This window comes from Phoca vitulina, unplaced genomic scaffold (assembly GCF_004348235.1).
Source record: "Phoca vitulina isolate PV1807 unplaced genomic scaffold, GSC_HSeal_1.0 scaffold68, whole genome shotgun sequence".
In the NCBI taxonomy this organism is placed as follows: Eukaryota; Metazoa; Chordata; class Mammalia; order Carnivora; family Phocidae; genus Phoca; species Phoca vitulina.
This window is the reverse complement of record NW_022589771.1, coordinates 6604973-6631129: the sequence shown is the minus strand read 5'-3', so window position 1 is coordinate 6631129 and position 26157 is coordinate 6604973. Positions and strand designations below refer to the sequence as shown.

The 26157-nt window shown below is 58.1% G+C and overlaps 1 protein-coding gene across 1 annotated transcript in view; it reads right to left on the bottom strand.

Annotated features, from left to right (window-relative positions):
- Nucleotides 1-16530, bottom strand: part of PDXK (pyridoxal kinase) — a 29049-nt gene extending 12519 nt beyond the window's left edge. The window contains exons 1-2 of the mRNA XM_032392527.1: nt 16290-16530; nt 5046-5100 (exon numbers count right to left, since the gene is read on the bottom strand). Coding sequence (XP_032248418.1) covers nt 5046-5100; nt 16290-16376 — 142 coding nt within the window. The 5' untranslated portion in view covers nt 16377-16530. The remainder of the gene's footprint in view (nt 1-5045; nt 5101-16289) is intronic.
- Between the last annotated feature and the right edge of the window lie 9627 nt (nt 16531-26157).

Sequence of the window (26157 nt, the reverse complement as noted above, 5' to 3'; positions counted from 1 at the left end):
GGGGTCAACAAACCAGGCCCCGTGAGCCTAACCTGGCCTGCTGCATGCTTTTTGCATGGCCTCCAAGCTGAGAAGGAGTTTTTACGTTTCCACATGGTTGGGAAAAAAACGAGTAATACTTTATGACTTGTGAGAATTCTATGAAATTCCATTTTCAGTGTCTGTTAATAAAGCTCCAGTTTTCTTGGACCTTAGCTGCGTCCTGTCCTTTACATGTGGTCTCTGGCTGCTTTCACGCCGCGAGGACACAGAAGGTGCCAAGCCCCAGGTAGTTATTATCTGGCCCTTAACAGGGAAAGTGTGCCAGCCCTACACCGGAAAGCCTGCTCACCCAGGATGGAGCCTCTCCGGCCTCAATCTATGGCCTTTTTTTCCTTTTTTTTAAAGATTTTATTTATTTATTTGACAGAGAGAGAGCACAAACAGGGGGAGTAGCAGAGGGAGAGGGAGAAGCAGGCTTCCTGCTGAGCAGGGGGCCCCATGCGGGACTCGATCCCAGGACCCTGGGATCATGACCTGAGCCGAAGGCAGACACTTAACCGACTGAGCCACCCAGGTGCCCTGATCTACAGCCATTTCTGACTCGAACCACAATGAGCTCTGTTAGAAGAAACAGGCCCCAAATGGTGTCACTTACGTGAAGACCCCAAGTCGGTAAACCAAGACTTAATACTGAAGCTAAGTGCAGTTTAAACCCTGGGAAACTGGCTGATAGACCTCCCTGCTCCCCTTAGAGGGGCAGTCTTGCCCAAGTAAGATATTCCCTGCTAGTACATTCTTTTCTTCTTCTTTTTTTTTTAATGCTCTCTCTGCCTTTAAAAACCTTTCTTTCAGGGGCGCCTGGGTGGTGCTGTCGGTTGAACCTCTGACTCTTGGTGTCGGCTCAGGTCATGATCCCAGGGTCCTGGGATCGAGCCCCACATCGGGCTCCCTGCTCGGCGGGAAGCCTGCTTCTCCCTCTCCCACTCCCCCTGCTTGTGTTCTCTCTCTCTCGCTGTGTCTTTCTCTGTCAAATAAACGGATAAAATCTTTAAAAAATAAAATAAATAAATAAATAAAACCCTCTCTTCGGTTCAGCTCACGGAGCTCCCCTCCACTTGCCAGATGGGATGCTGCCCAACTCATGAATCATTTAACAAAACCAATTAGATCTGCAAATTTACTTGGTTGAATTTCATTTTTTAACAGATTCCGTTCGCACCACTAGGCTGGCTAGAATGCAAAAGACAAAGACAAGTCAAACAGGATGTCCTGAAGAGGATGAGCTCTTAGACTTCGAGGTAGGGCGAAATGTGACGCAGCCAGCGTGGAGAACAGTCTGGCAGTCGTTCACACGATCAAACACAGAGTTACTATCCGATCCAGCAAGTGTGCTCCTGGGTCTATCCACCGGGAGAACACTAACGTGTGCACAAAGATGTTCACAACAGCAGCATTCATTGTTTCCAAAGATTTGTTTGTTTATTTGAGGGGGGGAGGGGCAGAGGGAGAGAATCTCAAGTGGACTCTGTGCTGAGTGCAGAGCCCGACGTGGGGCTCAATCTCACGACCCTGAGATCATGGCCTGAGCCAAAATCAAGACTCAGATGCTCAACCGACTGAGCCACCCGGGTGCCCCCAGCAGCATCCCTAACAGCCATGATTCATAAACCCGTGCCCATCAACAAATGGACAGAGAAGCAAAGTGTGGTCTGTCCATACTGTGACGGACTATTACTCAGCGATGACCAGGAGTGACACACGGGAACACTCTACCACACGGATGAGCCTGGAGAACATGAGGCTCAGTGGAAGAAGTCAGACACCAAAGGTCACCTATCATATGATTCTGTTTATACGAAATCTCCAGAATGGGCAAATCCGAGGAGAATGAGAGATGAGTGGTCCAGCGGCCAGGAGGAGGGGCAATGGTGAGGATCAGGGAGTTACTCTGGTACAGTTTCCTGGAGCAGTGAAAATGTTCCCTCTGTGAGTGTACTACAACCACCAAATTACACACTTCACCAGGTGAATTAACTTGATGGCACATAAATATCATAAGAAAGGTGTTGTTTAAAAAAAGGTCAGGGGAGCCTGGGTGGCTCAGTCAATTAGGCGTCTGCCTTCAGCTCAGGTCATGATCCGGGGTCCTGGGATCGAGTCCCGCATCAGGCTCCCTGCTCAGTGGGGAGCCTGCTTCTCCCTCTCCCTCTGCTGCTCCCCCTGCTTGTGTGTGCTCTCTCTCTCTCTCCCCCTCAAATAAATAAAATCTTTAAAAAAAATTTAAAAAATAAAGCAAGAAGGGCTTTCTGACCTGGAAGAGCGGATCACAGCTCGCAGGACTGTGTACTTGGGAACAGAGCTGCTGGAAGTGCCCCTACACGGGCCCGACCCCAGGAAACAAGCAGTGTGGGCGGCCACATTCAGAGGCCTCTGCAGTGACCAGGCATTGCTCAGGGGTCCCCGCATGCAATCCACAGGACCGCTCGTTGAGCAGGGTAAGACGGCATGTGGTTGAAATGTCTTGGCCAGTCACGCGCGGTGTGAGCCAAGCACCGAGCACACAGTAGGACCACATGGTGGGAACAGCACAACAGCGAGGCCTTGGCCAGACAGCCGGAGCAGCACAGTGCTGGGCAAGGACGCTCACGGATGGGGACAAGTGGTGCAGTGACTTTCTCCCCGCATACACAGGCCTTAATGGGTACTTGTTCACAGTGAGTGCTCCCGGTTCTTTTTACAAAGAGGCAATGGGGCGCCTGGGTGGTGCAGTTGGAAGTGGCTCGTGGTTTCGGTTCAGGTCATGATCTCAGGGTCATGGGATCGAGCCCCTCGTCGGGCTCTGCACTCAGTGGGGAGTCTGCTTGAGATTCTCTCTCCCTCTACCTCTGCTCACGCTCAATAAATAAATAAAATCTATTTAAAAAATTTAAAAAATAAAAATTAAATAAAAAGGTAAAAACCGGGGCACCCAGTCTGTTGGTTGAGCATCCAACTCTTGATTTCGGCTCAGGTCATGGTCTCAGGGTTGAGATCGAGCCCCGTGTCAGGCTCTGTGCTCAGCGGGGAGTCTTCTCTCTCTCTCCCTCTGCCCCTCCCCCTGCTTGTGCTCTCTCTCAAATAAATATATAAAATCTTAAAATCTTTAAAAAAAAAAAAAGGAGGGACGCCTGGGTGGCTCAGTCGGTTAAGCCTCTGCCTTCAGCTCAGGTCATGATCCCAGGGTCCTGGGATCGAGTCCCACATCGGGCTCCTTGCTCAGCAAGGAGCCTGCTTCTCCCTCTGCCTGCCTCTGTCTCTCTCTCTCTGATAAATAAATAAAATCTTAAAAAAAAATAAAATAAAATAAAAAAAAAAAAAAAAAAAAAGGATTCTCTCCTCTCCCTCTGCCCCGCCCCCTGACTTCACAAGCACACTCTTCATCTATCTTTAGAAAAAAAAAAGAGAGAGAAAGATAAAAAAAAAAAAAAAAGACCCTAAATACTTCCGGGTCCAAAGCCCAGGACTGACCCCCTGAGATTCGGGATCAGGCTGCATAGACAGCCCTGTTGAGCCCTAGTGGGGGTGCTCGGGGTCACTGCCGGCCGGGAACTGCCTGAGGGGTCCCCTGACCAGGCAGGCACTGCATGGCATCCAGAGGCTGGGGTGGGGGCCCTGCCAGGAACCGCAGGAGTAGGCCCCACTGGACGGGAAGCCCCCATCCCCTTCTGGCCCTAACTACCCCTGCACCTGCATGGGCTCCACACACTCGGGGGTCTGGTCTTCATCCACCCCTTCTGGGTCAGGGTCAGAGGACCCCTCGGGATGGTCGGTCCACCACCAACTGAAGAGGCTCTGTGGGAGCCCAGAAGGCAGCTGCGTGCTCCTGAAGCCCCCCGAGGCCCCCTCCCTCAGCCTGGGATCTGTGCAAAGCGCAGTGGCAGTTTCTTGGCTTCTACTGAACCGATGCTGATTACAGCACCATGTGATATTTAGCAATGAAGTTAATGCCAACATTTAGTGGCCAAGCCAGTTTGGCTCATTTACTTAAACAAACAAAAAGGAAGGTGGTTAAAACAGCCAATAGAACCTGTGGGATTCAGGGAAGTTCGCCGAATCGACTTAAACTTCTTAGGGCTTCTCCAAATTTCTCAGCAAGAACCCTCGGCAAAGCAAAAGCAGGGAAGGGCTTTCGGTGAGAACTGTTTTCTTCTGAATCCCAAACGTCATTCTTCCCCTCAGTTCATGACTCACGATATCCCATCCCTTCCGAGAAAAGCCACACCAGCGAGCTTCAGGTTATCCTTCCTAAGCGTGCGGGCTGAGGCCCAGGCACCCACCGCACACCCTGCCGGCGCTCTCCAGGACGCTCTGTGCTCCCGGGGTTCTGTCTGCCTTCAGAGTAACTTCAGGAGACGTGATGTTGGGGTGTTTCCAGGAAGGGAGTGGCCTCACGCCCCTGCCTCTGCAGCACTGTGGGGTCACAGGGGAGGCAGCTCCCGAGGCCGTGGGGTCGGGGGTGCGGGGAGTGGGCTCGGGACGCTTGTCCCGACAACTCGGGACCTTTCCGAGGGCAGTGTCCCTCACGGGCCTCAGAGTTAGCAGTTCTGTTTCAAAGCCTCTGTGCACAGGTGTCCTTGTGTCCCCTGAGCTGAGACAGACGACACCATGTGAGTTTCCGAGGCGCTGGTTTTTAACAGAGAGAATCAGGACCTCCTTCCGCCGTCGACCAGCGGCACGTGCACACGCGGGGCCCCGCTCACGGCCCGCGGTCACCTGGAAGGGGGCTCGGCCCCGCAGCAGGAGCTAGGAGCAGGTCCCTCTTTCACAGAGGAGACTGAGGTGCCGGGAGGCTCCCCCAACCTGCCCCGGGTCACTCAGCTTCAAGCAACCGGGCTGAGATTCAAATGCAGCATCCACACCCAAGGCCGGGCCAACCCAGCCCCCTCCGCCCCTCACGGGCCGGGCAGCCCCTCGGCTCCACCTCCTGACCGTCAGATGAGGGGTGGGGCCCCCAGATTTCTAAAGGCCCTTTCTCCGGCCCACACTCCGCTTTCCGGTGACTGCTCGGGCCAACAATGCCTTACCTGTGTGGTTGGAGAACTGGACAGAGTTCAGCGCGTCAATCTCAAATCCCAAAACCTGCGAGACAGAGAAGGACCAGGTGTGAGAGAGCCAGGACCCTGGGGCAGGCAGGAGGCTCTCCCTGAGCGGGGTTCAGCCATGCGTGTCTGGTGAGGGGCTGCGTTTGGAAGCATGTCGGGGAGCCACCAGCTTGGAGGGCCAAGCCTTGGAAGTCCTGCCAAGCGAAAACGCTTGGAAGTGCAAGACAGCGAGGCGTCCATCTGTTCAGACACGGAGAGAGGGCTGTGAGGCCCTCTTTGTTTCGAGAACGTGGGTTTGAGGCCACCACCCCTCTGGGGGGGCAGGGCCAAGGGCTCCCTGCTGGACGGCACGGCTGGCCACTCCGTCCCCAGGAGCCTGGCTCTCGAGCCTCCGGGTCACTTCAGCCCCGGCCCGCTGGCTGCAAGGCGGGACCTCAGTGCGGAGCCAGCCGACCTGGCCTGGGGGGCGGGTGGCCACCCTGTGGCTGCAGCACAGCTAGGCACGCACCTCACCGCACAGGGAGGTGGCTGCACGCAGGTTCCAGGTGCCACAGGGTTAAAAAGGAAGCTCATAGAAAGTAAGAGCTCCTCCTTCAATGAAGGGGAAGAAAGGTTATGTCGCAAACGGCCCAGATGCCTCCCCCCCAAGCCAGTGTGGACAGTTGTTTGCCAGTGAAGTGGCAAATCCCAGGGCGATCTTTCCTTTTGCTCACCTTTCCCGTTTCTCCACATTTAACAGGCAGGTATGGATTCACTCAGGCAATAAGACGGCTGCGGAGCCCCCTGGGGGACGAGCCACATTATCTGTGGGGCCCTTCCCATGATCCCTGGCCGTCAGAGGTGGTGGGCATCAGGACGCTGCCCAGCCCAGCCCTCGGCCTTCGTGTCCTACGCTGGCCCTGGGTCCCTGCCAGGCCCCACTGGCCTCTTCCACCTGACCTTCCCGGCTAGCCCTGGCTGGCCTCATTGCAGACAGACCCAGGACCAGGGCCCTGCTACACGGACCCTTGACAGCTCTCGGAGCATCCACTGTGTCCCTCCTCATCCCTCCCAGAGCCGGCTGCCTGAGGAAGTCTGCCCAGTACTGCACAAGGCCTCTGGGGCTCGGGGTGAGGGTAAAGCCGTGAGCTGCCAGCCACCACAAGGTGAGGCCCGAACACCCAGGAGCAAACCAAAGCCTCATCAGTGTGAGCGGCGTACCAGGGCCTGCCCAAGTCCTCCAGACCCGTGGGAACCAGGCAGGCCCCCTACGAGAGCAAGGGGTGGGGCCCCGGGGCCATCGGCACAGGGCTGCCCTCACTCAGGCCTTCCTTCTGTGCCCCCCAGCCCTGTGTGAATGAGGCAGGCGGGGCGGGGGGGGGGGGGGTCGGGGCTCACACATGGGCTCCAACCACAACCTGTCTGTGGGATACTCGAGTCCAAACGGGCTCGTGGCCAGCCCTGACTCTGGAGCCATGTGAAACCATGTCACGACAGAAAGGCGTCTGTTGCACAGCTCCCTCTGGGGTTGGCGCTGGGCCCATGCCAGCAGCCAGCACCCGCCTGCGTGAGGGCAGCGAGGGGCCGGCCCGTCAGCCTGGAAGGATCCTGTCTCCTCACCTCTCGTCAGTGCCCCCAGCCCCACCACGCCCGCCCCCTCTGTGGCTCCCAGTCCCACCATGCCCGCACAGCTGCCCCTGGGACGGGCGGGGGCTCCAGGAGGGCACGAGCCTGTTCTTCAGGACACGTGGGGACAGAGCAGGGCCTAATGAGTATCTGCTGACACATGTGCCACACCTCCCCTGGTGTCTGTCTCACTGGCCCCCTGCTCCAGACCCCAGTGGGCGTGGCGCCTCCCCTCTACTCCCTCCCACCCCGGCCAGGTCTCAGTTCACACCTGAGGACTGAGAAGCTGAGGCCGCCCACGGGCCGCCGGGAGACCCCAACCACACAAGCCACACCCAAGCAGTGGAACACCAGGAGGCACCCACAGAAGGGCCAGGACAGCCGCCGGCGGGGGTGTGGGACGTCAGAGCCCTGTGAGCCCAGCTGCTGATGGAAGAGTGGGTGTGACCCCAGGGGAAGGAGGGGAAGGAGGGGAAGGAGGGGAAGCAGGCCTCAGTGTTAACACCCCCATAAACCAAATGCCGTCGGGTTCACGCAGCCTGCTGACTTTTGGACTCTTCTCCCTCCCCAACCCCAGGAAAATGAGAAAGAACAAAGGAGCCTTTTATGACACTGGTCCACAAGGACAGGACAGGGGACGTGGGTGAGAGATTTCAACAAACTTCGGAGACAGATAGTCCATAGGGCACAGGGACACTGAAACCTCAGTTCCTACAGAGGGGCCTCATGGGGTGGGCCGGTGTCCCGCGGAATATGCCAGAGAAGGAGACAGCAGGAGGGGTGGAGAGATGCAAGGAGAAAGACTGGCGGGTGTGTGGGAGAGACAAGGAGAACAGGAACCCAAGGGCCGTGGGTGGCCAGTCCCTGGCCGTCCCCTCCCTCTCCTGCACACCAATGACTTCCCAGCCTCTTCCCCTACTCACCCCAACACCACCCAGCCCACCCTCCAAGTCTCCCCTGAACCTTCAGAGATAGGCCCCACTGCTCTGGTGGTCTGGAGAGGCTGCTCGGGCAGCTGGGTGTGAGGAGTGGACGTCTGGGTGCTGCTCACACTCCCCGCTGCCCATGGCGGGGGGGGCCCACAGGCGAGCTCCCTCTGTGATCGTTCACTGAGCTACACACCTGTGATCTCTATCGAACAAGCCTCTCCAAAATATTCAAGCGGATATTATCAGAACTTAAATAAAATACAAATCGCCAGTCTCGTTAAACTACAGTTAAAACCGGCCCTTTGCAGATTTGCCTGCCCGATGCACAGACTCCTGCCCCCAGCTTCAGCCAGCGCCGCTTCAAATCCCTTAGGATTCTCATCAAGTCTAAAGAAACAGCTCTGAAGCGACCATGACACAAATCCCGAACCCCCTGCCAAAATATGCTGCTCCAGTGCTTTTGGACGTGTAGATAATTAATCCTTTGAAGCTGGCAAACCGATCGGAGAACGAAGTCCCTATTTCGCGCTCCTGAACGACAGTGAGCTGAGCCCCGGGCCAGGGCCCGCTTCTCCACTTCAACTGCGGCAGCGGACGCGGCTTATTACTCAGCGCACGCCCCCCCCCCCCCCCCCCCCCGCCCCCCCCGCCCCCGCGCCCCCCCCCCCCCCCCCCCCGGGGGCGCGCGAGCCCCCCCACCCCCCCCCCCCCCCCCCCCCCCCCCCGGGGCACGCCACTGCGCAGGCGCGGCCGACTACCCAGCAAGCAGGTGCCGCAGCGGCCCCGCCCCGTCCAGTGGGCTGCACCCTCCACCCCTCAACCGGCGGGGCCCCCTGTGGGCTCGCACCCCAGGCAGAGCCCCTCCCCACACGCCCCTGCGGGCCCAGCGCCCCTCCCAGCTTCCCGCTGGCCGCACAGCTGCTTCCGGAAGGTGCCAGGTGCGGGGGCGCGCAGGTGCCTCCACGAGGACCCCGCGGCTCGGGATGCAGGTTTCCCGCGCTTTCCGAAAGCAGGCGGCCCTCGGGAACCTGCGGCAAGCCAAAGCAGCCGAAAGTGAGGGGCACCCCATGCTTTCCAGAAGTTCACATTGCTCCATTCCGTTTTAATGAAGGGCCTGCGTTGGTACAGTAATGGTTTTTCCATAAAAGCAAAAATCCTCTCCAGGTTTCCCCCGGTTAGCGTAAAGAGGTAGCCATGTGGGCCGTTTGTACAAGTGAAGTGGCTACTGTGAATTTCCGGAAAGCGGGGGACAGTGGTGCCTGGTTAATACCTAATAAATCCTCTGTGGAGATAACTGCTCTGGTCCCCACTTCTGGACGGAACCCTGCTGCCCCCGCCTCTTCCCCGGCCCCGGGGGGAGCCACACACACTGATTCTTGGTCCAGGAGTCCATTGCAGTGTCCCGGACGCACAGTGAGCGTTGGGGTGGGTGGCCTGGGTTCTCCCCAGCCACGCTCACCGTCTGCTCTGTGTGCGGCGCACATCCAAACTCCTGTCCCCGGACAGACTTCGCATGAGTCCCATTCCATGGGAACAGTCCCTCGTGCCCCGTGGGCTCCGCGGATGGACAAGACTGCCCCGTATCGGGCCAACTTATGGGACGGCACTGCCTGTCTGTGTATTCTCGTGGGTGAGAGTCACATCGTTCCATGGTGAACCTTGGAGCCCACAGCCCCTGGGGACACGGGATCCTAAAGACAGCCCCAGTGACCGTGCCCACCCCGCACAACCCCATTTGAGTGTGGGTGGCACCGCGGAGGGGGATCACTCTCCCGCGATCACGGACTGGGGCCCCAGGGAGATCACCCCGTGGAGTCCACTCTCATTACAGGTGCGCTGTGGAAGCAGGTGTTTGGGTGGGGGAGCAGAAGGGGTATCAGCCTCTGGAAGAGGGAAGGAGTGCAAGACTGTCTTACGTGGAACTGTCACTAAAGCCCCACTGTTACTAAAGCCGGAATCACAAAACTTACAGGAATCATATGAAAAACAAATGTAACAACTCGCCTAGCCTCAGCCCTCCCTAATTACTTGACCACCTCTTATGATGAGCTCACTCCTGAGCGACTGGACTATGGCAGGATCCCCCATAACGGAGGCCACCGCGCACACACCTCTTCCACGGCCCGGGCAGTGTGCGGTCACCATGGAAACGGGCACACACACAGGAATCAGCCTCCGCCACCCCCCACTTTTTAAACATCTACGAGCGCACCAGGAGCACACGGTGAAAAGATGCAAAAGATAATTCAAGAAAGAAAAAGAGGAAGAAATGCTGTTCGGCCCAGGAAGGACAGCTGAAGAAAAGCCTTGCCACAGGAGGGGGAACACGGCCCCCACCCACTCTTGCTGCTCCCCGCCCCCAAGCAGAGTCCCCTCCTCCCAGCACCGCCAGGCTGGCAGCCTCATCTCTGTTCGCACCGCCTAGTGCAGGCCTGCGTGATGGTCCTCACCACCCCCCCAGCCCCCAGGTGTACCCGTGAAACCCCAGCCCGCAGACCCCCCGGCTGCGTGTCCCAGCACGCCATGATTCCACATTTTGGCTGCAGAGCTGCTGCCCACGTTCTGACCCCCGCAAAAGCTCTGAAACCCCTATGTCTCTGTGAGCAGATGTCCTGAACGTAGACTACCTTTCTCTCAAGCCCCCGAGACCTTGTGCAGATCCTTGCCTTCTCAGCCTCTGCTGCAGCACCCGGACTTGGTGGTGGTTTAGGGTTCTGGGGCGCCCCACCAACCGTGAGCCCCTAGGACGCGTCCACCATCCCCTGAGCCTCAGGATGAAGGCTGGCATGGCCAAAGCCCCGGCCTCGGGCTCCACCAGCAAGCCCACTCCCATTCAGAAAAAACCCGGAGCCTTGGCCAAGCAGCCCCCACAACAAGGCACGCTCCCTCTCCCCAGCCAGCCCCTGGGGAGGGGGAGGGGCCCTGGGCGGGTGACGCATGTTCTCTGCAGCCAGATCCCCCTCACTGCCGCATCATCAACACACTCTGCTGACAACCACGCAAGACACGGTCATTAACTCAGCAGCTCGGCAGGCGATCCGCCCTCGCAGGGATGTAGAGCACTCAGAACAGCAGGAGTGGGGAAGCTCTGGAATATTCCAGCACATCCTGCCCAGATCACCCCGGTTCCTCTGGGGGAGGGGGGTCACTGTCTTCAAGAATCCTCCCTATGGCTTGTTTTGCAAGACCTGGAGCTGCTTCTACAGGAAATCAGAATTAGGAAAGAGGGGACACCAGAGTGTCATGTGACTGAGGGCATCCTGATCAGCCTCGGGGCTGAGTGCCCGCTGTCCTGCCCACCTCCTGTGACTACTCAGCCCCGCAGTTCAGCTCTACCCACGTCCACTGTCCTCTGACCTCCAACAGGAACTCCTACTGGAAACAGCCCTCCATCCCTGAAGCGGCCTGCAGCTCACCTGCATTCCCACGGCCCTCTGCCCACGTGTGCGCCTCCGCCTCAGCTGTCACAGCCCCGGACCCCCACGCTGCTCGCAGCACACCCCATGCCCCCCTGCCAGGCCTGCACAGGGTCCGTGTGCTAGCGGTCGGGTTCTGCTGGGGGCTGGGCTGCACTACAATGCCCTAAGAGAAGGGGTCTCCAGGCAGCACCTGGTATGGACAGGGAACAGGGCGGCTGCTTTGGGTGGGCAGGGAAGAGAGGCATTGCCCCCCTGGGCCAACCACGTGATGCTACCACATGGCCCGGGGCCCCACACCTGCCTCCTTTCTTCTTGAGAAACTCCATCATTTATTCTGTTCCTCGGTGTCACTCTTCCACATAGCTGTGTGAGCAGAACGGGCTGGTTCTACTTCAGAAGTTCCACGCAGGTGTGCCCCGGGCATGGCCAAGCCGGTGAGCCACAAAGCCGACGGCCCCCGCGTCATGTAAGCCCCCTGCGCACGGACACACACTCCCTTCCAGAGGGCACAGTGCTACCCCAGACCCCTGTGAGGACAGTCACTTAGACAGGAGACAGGGCCCCACTCAGAGGACAGCGCACACAACACACACACGCACGCACACGCATGCAGACACGACAGGGAAAAGATCAGAAAATGGGACCAATTAAGTTCTTGCTTTCTCCATGACAAGCGAAGAGGAACAGAAACCTTAGTCCCAAACCAAGAAAGAGAGTTAGGAAATCAAGAAATTAAGCAATTCTGGACCTTCTTGGGGAAACAGCAAAAGCAACACCTAGGTTGCAGGACTGGCACAGCCCCGACCAGCCCGGGGACTTCCAGAGGCTGGGGCAAAGGAATCATTACAACTGGCAGGAAGTGAAGCAAGCAGAGCTACGTGTCCTGGAGCACAAGGGAACATTCCAGAACACGCTTGGACATGTTCCAAACCCAACACACCACCTCCAAGGATGTGAATGTCCATGTGTCAGCGGTCTTGCACTGTTTGCCAACATGGGCATCACCAGGAAAAACATTAAGGCAAAAACCATGTCTTTTAAAGGGGGCAGGGTGACATTCTTACCAAATGTAGTTCTGCTGCACGAGGCCCTTCTATCCTAGGAGTGCTAAGGAAAAAATGTAAAGATCTTCCTCTGAAGAAGGCCACCTTGAGGCTCCAGGGGTTCTTGAAAGTGAAAAGCTGGAAATAAACGACTCCCCGCCACCCCCATACCGCCACGGAGATCCTGACATGGGATTTAAGTGGGTTTTAGGCAAAAGCCCAAGTCAGATTCTCAAGGCTACTGGAGGTGACCTTTCAAGGCTGCACCTCTCCACTGTGACCCTCCAGTGATGCCCCCAGCCCAGCACAGAGATCCCACCTGTCCATGGCAAGGAAGGCTCCTCCCCTGGAGCCCTCAGATGACATGCGGCTCCACCAACACCCTGACTTCAGCTTCTGGCCCCCAGCGCGGCGAGAGGATCTCTGTGGTTTTAATCCCCCCAGTCTGCAACACTTGGGAGAGTGGCCCCGGGACACTCACACCACCCCACGGATGGCAGATCTGCTGTACCTTCACCACGATAGCTCAGAAGCAGGTGGTGCGGCTGCCTGGGGGGTTCCGGGACCTCCGCTCCCCACGGCAGGCGCTGCCGATCCAACGTGCCGACACACACGCAGCCAGCTCGCTCGGACCGCACCTCCCGGCCCGGGAGAACGTTAGGTTTCCAATTTCCGAGAGGAGGCAGTCCCACCAGTGTCTGGTGTGGGAGGCAACAGGCGCCGGGCTGCACTTCATCTCACCCCACCTCACCCTTCCCTGCTCTTTCCCGGCCCCAGAATCTAAGGCCAGAGCAGCAGGAAGGCCCAGCCGTGCACAGGGAGGCGCCCCCGACGCATCGTCGGCCTGTCTGGCCTTGACCTGGCAGCCCTCTCTCCACGGACAGGGCCATGAAGACCATGCCCTTACTCTCCTTGCTCTGCAAACATGGGGTCATCCCGCCCGACGTTCTACTTCCTCTGTCACCAGTCACTAGAATATACTTTGGACTCGGCCTGAAAACAAAATTCAAAAACAGGGTCAAGGTTCTGCTCCTCTGTGTTTCATCTGACATTTTTCTCTGCCCAGGGAGGGCGGCTGCTCATGGGCTGCCTGCCTGAGACGGCAAGCAGTGCGCTTTGGGGACCTGGCAAGAAGCAGTTTGGGAACCAGGGCCCTGAAGCCCAGCCTCGCAGGCCTCCAGCCAGCACACGTCTGCGCCACAGACACACTCACGGTGGAGCGGCGGGAGCACCCCAGGAACGGGCCCCCCGGCACCCCCGGCAGAGCTCCGTCTGGGCAGTGCCCCGGGAGCCGGGCCCCCGCTGACTGCCAGGAGTACTGTTCTCACTGTGCACATGAGGCTTGGAAAGCCTCAGCCGGCAGCGCCCCGTCCCTGAGCCGAACTCCAAGACAAAGGGACAGTGGGCCAGTGCCCACAGGGGCTTCTCCGGTCTCTCCAAATCTGTGGGGCCCAGCCAGGGCCCACCTCCTGCTGCCCTTGCTAAGTTCTCTTCCCACACTCAGCTGCGTGCACAAGCATGCCTTAGTCCAGCTCTACCGGATCGGCCAAATTGAGAACATACTCCCCACTGAGCACAACTCTGGGCGATCCAGGATGATTCCCTTCAGGACCCCTGCTGGAACGTGCAAGTGCGGGCCTCCAAGCCTATTCCGGGCTCTGTCCAACCCAGCCCGTCCTGCGCTAAGGCTGGTCCGAGGTCATTCGGCAGCCATCCCCACCCCTCTCACTGCCTGGCTCTGCTCCAGAGGTGCACAGATGGGGGTGGAGGGGTGGGGAGCAAAACGCCCACATGGGACCCTGTGGAGCACCCTGCAGTATTAACTGTTTGATCCTCCCAGAGCTAAGCAACCGGGGCCAAAACAAGCATTTGCAGGCTGATAAGAAATCTAGACTCTGCTCAAGGAAGCACTAAGTGTGTCCAGTGAACTAAGAAATTTCTGGAAATTGTTCTCTTTGTGGGCTGAATTGTGTTCCCCAAATTCCTATGTTGAAACCCTGGCCCCCAGCACCTCAGAATGTGACTGTATTTGAAGACAGGATCTTTAAAGAGGTAATTAAGGTAGAACAAGGTCACCAGGTGCTCCGATGCAATCTGACCGGTGTCCCTATGAGATCAGGTCACAGACACACACAGAGGAACCAGGTGAACACAGCATCCACACGCCACGCAGACACCGCCGTGCTGACACCTTGATCTTGGACTCCAGCCTCCAGAACTGAGGGACCGTAAACACCTGCTGTTTGAGCTGCCCGGCCTGCGGTACTTTGTTACAGCCGCCCGAACACACGGACATTGCCCTGTTTGGGGTCCAGCTTGGGGCGAGCATGTTTGGAGGACCACCACCCCTGGCCTTCTCCCCTCCTCAGCCCTCTCCATCCCCCGACCCTGTATCTTATTCTGGTAATTAGGAGAAAGAGGAGGAAATTAGGGCAAAAAACACACATAGATAAGTAACTGAAAACCCAACCCACATCCCCTCCTGGCAGAGGTCCCAGTCTCCACAAGATGCCCCAGGCACACTTACGTGCCACCCAGCCCTACCTTCCTGTCTGGTCCTCCTGCATGGTGGTGGGTGAGCACAGCGCCCCGGGCATGCCGACCCACCTCATTCAGTAGCCAGCAACTCCAAGAGATGTTCACACACCCATCTCCCCTGGCCCTAAAACAACTTGGGAGTAGGCATCATGCCCATTCTACAGATGAAGCAACTGAGCTCAGTGTGGAAGATGGCCCCCTGCCTTCGGAGACTACCCTGCCATACTCCTCCTGGGCCTCACAACCCTAGAAGGAAGTGCCGGGATGGGTCAAATCAGAGGCAAGAGCCCCTCCACGCCCCACGACAGGTAGAAGGAGATGACATGACCATCACCCTTGCCCCCAGCCTGTGTCCCACAGCCCCAGCACACAGGTAAGGATGCCAGGCACTAGCGAAACCCCAGGTAAGAACCGTAGCTCAACCTTAAGAGGCACTTTGGTGTGGAAGTTCAGAACATGCCTGGAAGGAACAAGGGTGCATCCCTGGAGGACCCAGGTGAGCCGAGGAGGGGAACGGTGTGCCCAGTGCAGGGAGAAAGAGGAGAGTGGGTGTGGATGGACAGGGAGGAGGGACTGGGCACAGGACACAGGGAAGCCAGCAGGGGCCCTGCACACCTCTGCCAAGGGCAGCTCCCATGGCTCCCTGGCCAAGAAGGGCGAGGGCTGCTCCTACCACTGGGACAGCAGGCTGAAGCTGTTCTCAAGAGCCCTGCCTGGTCCTGCCTTCCAGGTGGGCCCCTGCTTCAGAGACCCTGCACCTTTCTCCCCAAGCACAGGACCACTCCAGTGACCCTGCCCGCACAATCCACCCTACTCCAAGGAGCAAGGGGCACGCAGTGGCCCAGCCACACCTGCTTCCTGCCCCGGAGGGTGCAGGCCAGGGACAACAGACCAAAGGTGGCTAGTCCAGGAGAGCCACGACCTTGCCGTGGCCACCCAGCACTCCTGCTGGGCAGACAAGGCAGGGAAGTGCCCATCACCCTGGTATTGCCTCTGGCCTCTGGCTTTCATGCCCACCGCATCCAGGCCTCCTTCTGCCCCTCCAAGGGCCATCCAGCCATAACCTTGGGGCTGCAGCAGGAAGCAGTGGGTACCTGGCCTGGGAGACCCATTAAGGACCGGCAGGAGAGGAGGGAGGGAAGCCCACCATTAAGTAGAGGCTATAAAACATTTGAAACGCAGCTTCTAAAGCCAAAAGGGTACGGGCCTGAATCGGTCTCTGGGCTTTTCTTCTTCAGAGCCAACCCTTGCAGGGAGGCCTTCTCTGCCCCACCCGCCTCTCTGGCGACCACCTCCCAGAAGCTGGGACCCACCCTGGCCCCCCGGGAGCCAGAGTCCGCGAGCTCGCTCCTCCCCCTCCCAGCAGGTGAGCACTGCAAACACCTGCCTTCCCTCCCTGGTCCTGCGCCCCCGGGGCAGGGTCAGGAGGCAGCCCGCCGCATTCTCACGTCTGCAGGGAGCCCCCGGCCGCCCGCAGCAGGCAGGGGCGCGGGTGGCGAGTGCGCCACAGCTCCCGCGCGGCGGCCTGACGCTCGGCGGGCGCCCGCCCCGCGCAGGGGCCCCCGGTGCTCCCGCAGCGGCGGAGCGCTGGCCGGGCCAAGGTCACGGGGCTCGGCGGCGGGCGCCCCGCCGCGGGCCCTCACGCGGGGACCCCGGCCGGTTACGTAAGCCGGGCCGGCTGTGGGCGCTTACCTGCAGCGGGAACGTGGCCGCCCGGTTGCCCACGTAGCCGCGGACGACGTGGCTCTGGATGGAGAGCACCCGGCACTCCTCCTCCATGCCGGGCCTGCCGCGGCGGCGCGGGGCCGAGCGGGCGTCCGCGTGTCCCCCTCTCGCTGGGTTCCGCTCGGCTCCGTTCGGCGCAGGCGCTCGGCTCGGGCGCCAGGCCGCCTCCTTGTGACCTCAGCGCGGCCGGGAACCGCCGGTCCCGCTCGGCGCCGGGTGGGGGCGGGGCTTCCGGGCAGCCCCGCCCCCAGCCCGCCCGCCCCGGGACCGGGAAAGCCGGAGCCGCGCCGCGTTGGGCCCGGGCGGCGGGGTGGGGGTGGTTCTCGGTCCACCGGCCGGGGCACCGTCGCGTCGCTCATTCACTGTCCGAGGTCCGCGGGCCTCTGACCCCGAGCGCGTGCGACTTGGACGGCCCGCGCCGCGGGAGTCGCCCGCCCCGCAGTGCCCGCTCCCCATCCCAGGGGCGTCAGGGCCGGCGAACCCCCCGCAGCGCCAGGGGCCGCCCCTCCGGCCACCGCGCGGACCGGCGCCGGCCCTGCCCTCCCGGGGCGCCCGTCTAGGGGACAAGGAGCGGCCGGTCGTGCCGCCCCCACCCCCCACCCCCGCAGAGGCCTGGGGGTAGGACATCTCCGCGGTGCCATGACACCCTTGGGGACCCCGAGGCGCCCGGTCCCCCCAAGCCCTGGACACGTGGCCGACCCTCCTGCTGCAGGGTGCCGGGTGTCCACGCACCACCGCCCGCCCCAGCTCCACCTTCAGAGCCCACCATTAAGCACGAGTCCCGTCCCCCCACTCCCCAGCAGTCACTCCCCCGCCCTTCACCTCCCACTCCCACCTCCGCGGGGCTGAGGCATTCCTTGGGTTCCCCCTTGAGTTTCCCGAGCTGCCCCCGGGGCTTCACACTTTAGGACTGGGTGATGTGGGTCCCTTGGCTGCTTGTGTTTAAACCTCTCTATCCTGGGGTGAAGGCTGATGCGGTGCTGGCGAGTGCGGGCATAGACAGGAAGGAGGGCAATGCCTTAGCTGTCCCGCTTTTCAAGAGGAAGTACATCCTAATTAATAATAATAGCTAACATTGAGTACTTACTATGTGCTAAGCCCATTTCCGGCATTAACACATTGGAAATCCTCTAATATGGTAGAGGTTCATCCAGTTTCACCCAGGAGGAAACAGGAAGAGAAACCAGAGGTTACAGAAGCAGTGACAGGTGTTGCTGGGTGAGAGCCCTGTGGACCGCAGGGGCCAGGAGCACTAGCCACTGTCCTCACTGCCTTCTCTCTGTCCTGCTCTGTGAGGTCAGCTGCCCTTGGCTCTTAGGAGGGCCTGATGAATCTGTCTCTGTCCCTGATCTCACCGCTCCCCACCTAGATCTCTCACCTCATGTCCCTCTGCTTTTCTGGACAAACCTCATAAGCACCCTCCCCCTTCTTCATCCACACCCCCCTCACACCTTCAGCCCAGGTAAATCCAGAGCACTAAGGGGGGAAGAGGCTGACAGGCCTCCTGGACCCCAGGCTCTGATACCCTCTTCCTGACAGAGGGCCCAGGTAGAGGTCAAAACCCTGGGCATGACATTTTGGTGAGTTCACTTTTCATTGGGCTTTGGAAAGATCCTCACTCCCAGTGCACCCCTGGGTCCCAAGCTAGTCATGGGAGAGTCACCTGGAGAAGCTGGTAAACTAGCCAAGGCCCAGTCCTGTCCCACTTCACTGAGCCCGGCCACCGGGGCGCTCTTTCAACTCTACAGGTGCTTCTGGGACCACGCAGGTTGGGCAGATAAAGGGTATTTTATGAGCACTGTTGCTGCTAAGTATCAGTCCACAAACAAACCTCCTTCCTGAGGACTCAGATAGTGAAGACCCTCAGAAACCACCAGTCTATTGAAAAGATACTCGCAGACCTGGCCAGCCAGATGATGGATGGGCTGCCTCACCACTGTGTCGGGGTGGGGGAGGGCTGCAGAGCCCCTCAGGACGCCCCCCACCCCCACCCCATCCTTCCAAGGCAGACCTGCCCTTCCTGGGAGAGAACTCAGTCCCCAGCACAGAGCAAATGCCCTGCAGGGTCGCTCTTAGCTGATTAGGAAGAGTCAGCTGACTGCCAGGTCCCTTGGGGGGAGGGTGGCTGGAGAGGCAAGTGAGTGGGGTCCAGGAGGTTCCCAGAAGGTGGTTCACTGAGAAAGAACTGAGGGAACCGAGAGAATTTGTGGCCGAGCCTGTCTCTCTGGGGACCCCCGGAGCCAGGTGCCTGTGCACCTCTGTGTCCTGGTTATTACACCTTCAGAGCGGCACCCTGGGGCTGGAACCCTACTTGGGCCTGTGTCCACCTCCCCAGTACCTGGGGCTGTGACCTTATTTAGAAATAGGGCCTTCTGCAGATGTAATCAAGTTAAAGTGAAGCCGTTAGGGTGGGCCCTAACTCCAGCATGACTGGTGTCCTTATGAAGAAGGGGAGCGCACTTGCCTCCACAGCCCGCAGAAGGAACCAGCCCCGTTCACACCCTCATCTTGGGCCTCTGGCCTCCAGAGCTGGGAGAGAACCCGTTTCTGCTGCTGAAGCCCCCCGGGTAACTGTGTCAGAGTCCGGACTTCACCCCGGTGCACCGCCCGCTGGCCTTCAAGCTTGCCCCCCTAATGGTCCCAGGTGCTGGCATTGGTCCCCAGGAAGCAGACAGCCATGAAGGGACAAGCTGGCTGGACTCAGCTATCATCGTGTGTCCCAGATTTTCTGAGGCCTCCCCAGCGTCCAATGTGTCCTACCAGCAGACCGTGAATACTGATTTCAGTCTCCGAAAAAGTCATCACTGTGCCCAGGCTCCTCCCAACCAGAGTGCTGTCTCTGATGTCGGCTACAAGGGATGGGGGCCTCCAGAGACTTAACCACTATCATCACTATTATATTATATATTGTATCCCCCAGGATTCATATGTTGAAGCCCTACCTCTCAAAGTGATGGTTTTGGAGATGGGCCTTTGCGGGGTAATGAAGGTTTAATGGGGTCGTAAGGGGAGGTGCCTGATTTGGTAGGTTTGGGTCCTTAGAAGCGGCAGCAGCAGAGAGCGGGGTCCCTGCATGCAAGCAGTGAGGACAGGCACGGGAGCGCGCAGTGAGCGGGAGAGGACACCTACAAGCCGGGAAGCGAGCTCTCACTGGGCCGAATCCGGGCAAGTCCAAGTGGAACCTTCGACTTCCAGCGCCCAGAACTGGGAGAATAAGTATCTGTCATTGGAACTGCCCAGCCTAAGGGATGTTGTTGTGGCAGCCGGAGCTAAGATAATAACTGCAAACATCCTTTGACCTTGTGGACCAGGTGTTTCTTTGAAGCCCTGCCTCTACAGACCACAGCACCTCGCATACCGCAATGTCACGGGCACGCTACGAGGGCGCGCACACGAGGAGCGTCTTTCCCAGCGCCGGCTTTATTCAGTCCTCAAGGTTAACATGCTGATGAGGCAGGTTCAGGATTCCAAACTCAGTGACATCTCACCACGTGTTGAACTTGGCTTCTTGCAGGTCACCCAAAGCAAAGCAGGAGACGGGCCACACAACACATTAGGCAGAACAGGACGTAGGAAGTGAACAGTCCCCATGCGACGTCAGTCTGTGGGCGCGAGGTTGAAATAAGGTCTCAGTCCTGCCCCGGTCAGTGCTCGGCGCTTACTGCTTCTTACGTTCCATCAGGGAAGGATCTCGGTTCCTCTTGGAGATCAGTCGGGCAGAGCCCTGGTGGCAGCTGCCTATTTGACGTGGTCAGAGATGCAGGGGTCAGTGTCTGAGGAGCCTGACGGTTTGCTGCAAAAATCCTCCCTTTCTAAAGGGATGTCACCAGTCTTGGGCCCTGCAGACCTCCTCTGCTTCTGCTGGTTGTCGGTTCTGGGGTGTGGTCGGCCGGTGCTAGTACCACTGCAGGACCCGGACTGCTCGCCTCGCTGCCTGACGCAGGCCCCTGCTTGACAAGAGAGACTCCATGGTGCTCTCTACAATACCATTCCACGAGGCCGCTCTCGGTCCCGCTGGCTGGTTTTGTTCTTGCCGGAGAGGCGGTAGCCAAGTGTTGTAAAGTACGGTTTTGTTATTATTCACAGACGGTGAGGTCAACAGATGGGGACACACTGCCATTGAAAAGATAGTTCGCCACTTGAGCTTTCCAAGAGGTGGGGGCAGCACACCACACAGGGCCACGTGGGGAAGCACCAGGTGGGTTGGGAATGGGGGGGCACAGACAGGAGAATTTATTGGGGTTTCAAGGAGAAAGGCAAGGCAAGGCAGGCAAGCAGGGTGGTTATTGATTAGTTTGAATACCTTTGGCAGGCTCTGGGGTACAGGGCTGTCGCTGGTTGTCTGGTCCCTGGCCCCGGGCAGAGGGATAGCGGGAGGAGTGGCGAGGAATGTGGGCTCCGGGCTGGTTACTTTGCATGTGAAAGGCACATTTGCTGTCTCTGAGCGTTGACTAGCCCTGGGAGGGGTAGTCTCTCCCCAGTCAGCCAGGCCCAGATGCCGGGCACGGAGACTACAGAAAATGGGAAAAGGCAGGTCATACACACGGGTGAGCTCTGGAGTCTGAAGCCGCACCGCCCGGGCGGATTCTAGCTCCTCCAATGTCCTCGGACACCTTGGAGTGACAAGTTAGGTCAGCTCCTGGACTCAGAGTCCCCATTTCTTCAAGTGTAGAAGTAAGAAGAGTATGTAAAGTGGTGTTGAGGGGATCCAGCAGATTGCCCCATGTGGAGACTGAGACCCGGGCGGGGCGTGCGTGAGGGCTCTGGAAAGTCTCCTTGTCATTATTTATCGGGATGTCCTTGGCCTGCCGGAACAGAGCTGGTGGAAAATGTCACTTTCTCTCATGACTGCTGGGCTCCAAGCCGCCATTTTTATGGGATGAAGAATCTAGTTTGAAATCCTTCCATATTTACAAGTGGCTCCATCCTTCTGAGAACAGGCTTTTGGACATTTCTCAGTTCCAGAATACTCTTTTTAAAATTTTTTTTTATTTTTTAAGTAAGTTCCATGCCCAGCTTGGAGCCCAACATGGAGCTTGAACTCATGCACCTGAGATCAAGGCCTGAGCTAAGATCAAGAGTGAGACGTCAGGGCCCCTGGTATCAAGCCACATGTCAGGCTCTGTGGTGAGTGGGATTCTCGCTCTCCTTCTCCCTCTGCTCCTCCCCCTGCTCTCTCTCACTCTCTCTCTCAAATAAGTAAGTAAAATCTTAAAAAAAAAAAAAAAGAGTCTGACGCTCAACTGACTAAGCCACCCTGGCGCCCCAAGAATGTCTTTCTTAAGAAGCAACAACTCGGGGCTCCTGGCTGGCTCAGTTGGAAGAACGTGTGACTCTTGATCTCGGGGTCGTGAGTTCAAACCCCACGTTGGGTGTAGAGATTACTTAAAAAAAACCCAAAAACTTAAAAAAAACAAAGAGGCAACAACTGAACCTCGGGCCTGGGTTCCAGGGTGTTCTTTATTTGGATGGATTATCTTTTTCACTTTCCTCTTGGGAAGAGCCAAGATCTTTTGAACCTTGAGAGCACTTTGGGTCAGTGTCAGGAACACTAGAGAATCCCCTTAGATTCTTTCCTGACCTGTGCGGGTGTGGTTCTACTTTTTAATCCTCAAACACGCTGGTCTGGTTTGAGACTCACCTTGCAGTGTTGGGTCAATAAGCTGGTCACCATGACAACCCCTGAGCTCTCCCTGAAACAGCTCCAGGCCATCTGGAGAGTTTTCTCCCAAGAGTTCAGGAAAATGTGTAATAAGAGTCATCTTAAGCCCATGAGGGGCTATCTGCTCACCGTTCCTGACCCAAAGACATAACCTTGAGCCTCCCCTGCTCTTTTGGACCAGGCTTTACTGGAAATGTTTCTTCTTTCTCCTTAGTGATACTTCAGTTCGGAAAAGAATCAAAATCTGGGCGAACAGCCAGGAATTTTAGACCCTCCAGGGGCCTGTTGGGGCAAATTATTCACAGAGAAAGAATGGAGGGAAAGCGAAGGAATTCGCTCTCATAGTAGGAGTTCCCTGCGCCGTCTGGCCGGACACGGTGTGCTGACCCAGATTCTTGCCGTTACCTTCCTGGCAACCGCTCTTTCTTACTGCGCCCCACAGAGATGCGTAAAGATCGCTCCCGGTTCTCTGGTTGCAAGAGAAACTCATGTCCTAGACAACTTGGGAAGATGACAAACATTACAGGGAAGAAAATGGAAACCGGTCACAGTCCCACGTCCCGAGGGCAGACAGCTTTCTGGTCTTCTTTCTGGGCACGCCTGTGTGCGTTTACACGAATGTGGCAGGTGCTCAAGACACAGACTGACGTGAGACTTTCTTCTTTTTTTTAATGATTTATTTATTTGAAAATTGACAAATAAAAAACACAGGAGACAATTTTAGGTATGAATCAGTATCATTTCTCCCTCGAGTTTTATGGAAGTCAAAAGTGCAAATGAAAGGGATGAATCTAATTGTGGAAGCTAGATTTTTGGAGGCAGAGGATCTTCCGTTTGCTTCTGAAATCACATTGAGCAGGCTGTTGCTGCCTGCATCGCGGGGCCTGGCGCTTCCCCGGCAATCACACGTGGAGAGAGACCCGGGGCCCCTTTCAGTGAGCGAGCGTGGGGTGCTGGGAGCAGGTGGGCACTCCGTGGCGGGTGGTTCAGGGTGGGCGCTGGGCCTCCTCCCGCCTTTGCCAGCCCCCCAGTAGGGTCACTACGGAGCGTGCGGACCCCGTGTTCAGACCTGGCTCCCGCAGGTTTTTTTTTTTAAATAAAACTGGGCTTAGGTCTCATTCATAGACAAGTGGTACTTAGTTGGGGCGTTGGTGAAATCACGTGTATTCCAGGTTCTGTCCATGGGCTGCACACTCCAGCCACGCGTCTGGACCTGACGGGCTAACCCAGGACTTACTGACTGCTGAGTCCTAGGCAGATCCACGGCCTAGAGACTGAGGTTAGGGGGTGATCTGCGCTTGAGGCAGAACCCAGCAGACAATGCCTGTTGGGGTTACCCACGGTGCCTGGCTCAGCACCTGCCAGGTGAGAACCAGCACCTCCCCGGGGCGTTTCTCCAGACACATGGGACGGGCTGCGGAAAACCAGCCGCCCTCAGTCCTAAGCTCGCGGACACAGAGCAAAGCAGGAGCCCTGTGCTCGTGTGGTTTTCCGACTGGATTCAGTTCAGTTCAGCAGGTATTTGCTGAGGCCCACTGTGGGCCAAGGGCCCCTGCTAAAGGCTGCAGGTCTTTGGACCCGCGCTTCTGCCCCCTGCGTGCGTCAAATCCCCCGGCCCCAGTGAGCCTCAGGGCTGATTCGGTGGGTCGGGGTGGGGCCCAAGTTCTGTGTGGTGCCCTGTGCTGGCCGGGGTCCACGCTGCGAGGGGCAAACCCACAGTCCCGTGGCTCCCTCATGGCTCCCTGACTGCTGAAGCCTGATTTCCTTGCCGGGAAACAGGGACTCACGGGAGGATTTCCCTTCCGGAAGCCATGAAGACTAGACACAGTGACAGGTGAGCACAGAGCCTGGCAGGCGAGAAGGTGTCTGGCGGGGGGTGGCTGGGAGCTCCCACACCCCTGGGATGGAGATAGACAGGCCTGTGCTCCAAGCCACGGTCCTGCTCTGTGTGAGCTCTAGGAGCATCCCCCAGCACCCACACAGCCCCTCTCCAGCCTCTGGCCCCACAGAGATGGCTGCCCACCCACCGAGGGTTTCCCTGAGGCCACAGCCCCCAGCGGTCACAGCCTCCCTCCTACCGTCCTTACCCAGCTGCTGTGGATTTTATTGAATAAATGCCTCTCAATTTGTTGTAAGCCCTTTGATCAATCTCCAGAGACTCTGAATAGTTGTTGTTGCTGATTCTGACCAGCGTTATCAGAGGTCTCTACCGGGGAGCAGGGTCCCTGAGCAATTCACACTCCCTTTCCAGAAGTCCTGCCTCCTTACTGTTCTTAGAATTCACTGAACAGGTACCTGCCGCAGGGCCTTTGTATGTGCTGCTCCTTCCGCAGTATCTTCTCCAGACACCCCTATGGCTTCACTTTTCAGTCTCTTTGGGCCTCTGCTCAAATGCTACCTTCTTGTGAACAGTCTTTGCCAGAGTCAGGTAAATGAAGGAAGAAACATATACAAATGAAACCATGGATTCTGTTTAATGGTCTTTCCAACACTTAGTACAAGCAGCACCGCTTCCAGATTGTCTGTACTTTCATTAAGTTCAGTAGAAACTTAGAAGGATCACACAGTGTAAAGTCTGGTACCAAACTGTACAAGATTGGCCAGATGTATGGGGGGGATTATTCCTCACGAGACAGCACCAGCCCCGGGCATGCTCCCCGCTCTCCTCCCGGGAGCTCTGACTTCACCTGTCTTCCCCTTCAGTCCCCTCCGGCAGGGCCTGGACCCCGCGGACTGTCGCCCCTGCAGCACAGAGCACGGAGCAGGGCCTGACACACGGCGGGTGCTCAGCAAGCACGGCTGATGGAGGGGTGGTGCGGAACCGACGGTGTGTCCTGTCATGATATGGAGGGGGACAGCTGCTTTGCAACCTGCCTGCTAGGGAGGGTGGCTCCTGCCACGGCAACAGTTTTCTGCTGCACACACGTGAGCTCGAGTGGAAACACGGGGCAGAGCTGAGCCCATGATGGAGTGTGGAAGAGTGGCTGCCCCTGGGGAGCGGAGTCCGGGCATGGAAACAGGGAGAAAGCCTGTGACGGACCACTCTGAAAACTGATGTGCGCAAGGGAGCCTGGGTGCCTCAGTCAGTTAAGCATCTGCCTTCAGCTCAGGTCATGATCCCAGGGTCCTGGGATCAAGTCCCGCAGTGGGCTCCCTGCTCAGCGGGGAGTCTGCTTCTTCCTCTCCCCCTCCCCCGACTCATGCTTACTCTCTCCCCTTCTCTGAAATAAATAAAATCTTAAAAAACCGAAAACCAAAAGCCCTGATGTGTGCGGTTTTAGGTCTGTGGTGGATGAATGATGGGACTCCTGACCCCAAGCCCCGGGGAACAGGTTTGCTCCCTGATGCCTGCAGCATCTTAGGACAGGGTGGGGGTGGGCGGAGGGCCCTGTGCCCCCCATTTGGGGTGAAGGGAGAACAAGTACCGGGCAGAGGCAGACAATCAGGCCTGGGTGGCCTTGGAGCCCCTTCTGGGAGTTTGCGTTCACACCAAGGTGTAGAACGCAGGCCCCAGCTGACACCTGAGCTACATTTTAGAACAGCGGGAGCCCGAAACCCAACTGGCTGCTGTCGGAGGAGTGGATGAAGGGACGTGGATGTGGTGTTGAGACTTGGGGTCAGGTCAGGACGACGAACGGTGGGGACAGGTCTTACTGGTATTTGCGTTGTTGTTTTAGGGGTTAAGTCACCCACTGAGGAACCGGTCTGGGATCCAGACCACAGCTGAGGAAGTTTGTTCGGGAACATGTGCACATGAAGGTAAAGAGCACAGTGCCTGTCTCCTGCCCGCCCACCCACGGAGCCTGTCGCTGGTCCCCCCAGCAGAGGAGTAGGCGGTTGCCCGGTGGACTGCGGCCTCACCACCCTAGTGGCAGCCACGTCTCTGGGACGGAGCTGGGCGTCTCCACCTGGGACACGGGCACCTCTCTGCTCACGCTCGGAGGTGAGGCCCGTGCAGCAGAAGCATCAGGCCCGGCAGTGGTGTTTCTGCGGGAACCTCCCCAGGAGCCGCGCCCAGCAGCCCCTCGCTGGCTCCAGGTAGGGGGCGTGCGGAGGATGGACGGGGGCCTGCAGAACCTTGCTGTCGGGCACGTGGGGCTGATGTCAGCATCCGCCGGCGCCCTGCCTTTCCGTGGTTCCCCAGAGGTGTACTTCCATGCACACAGACAGCCC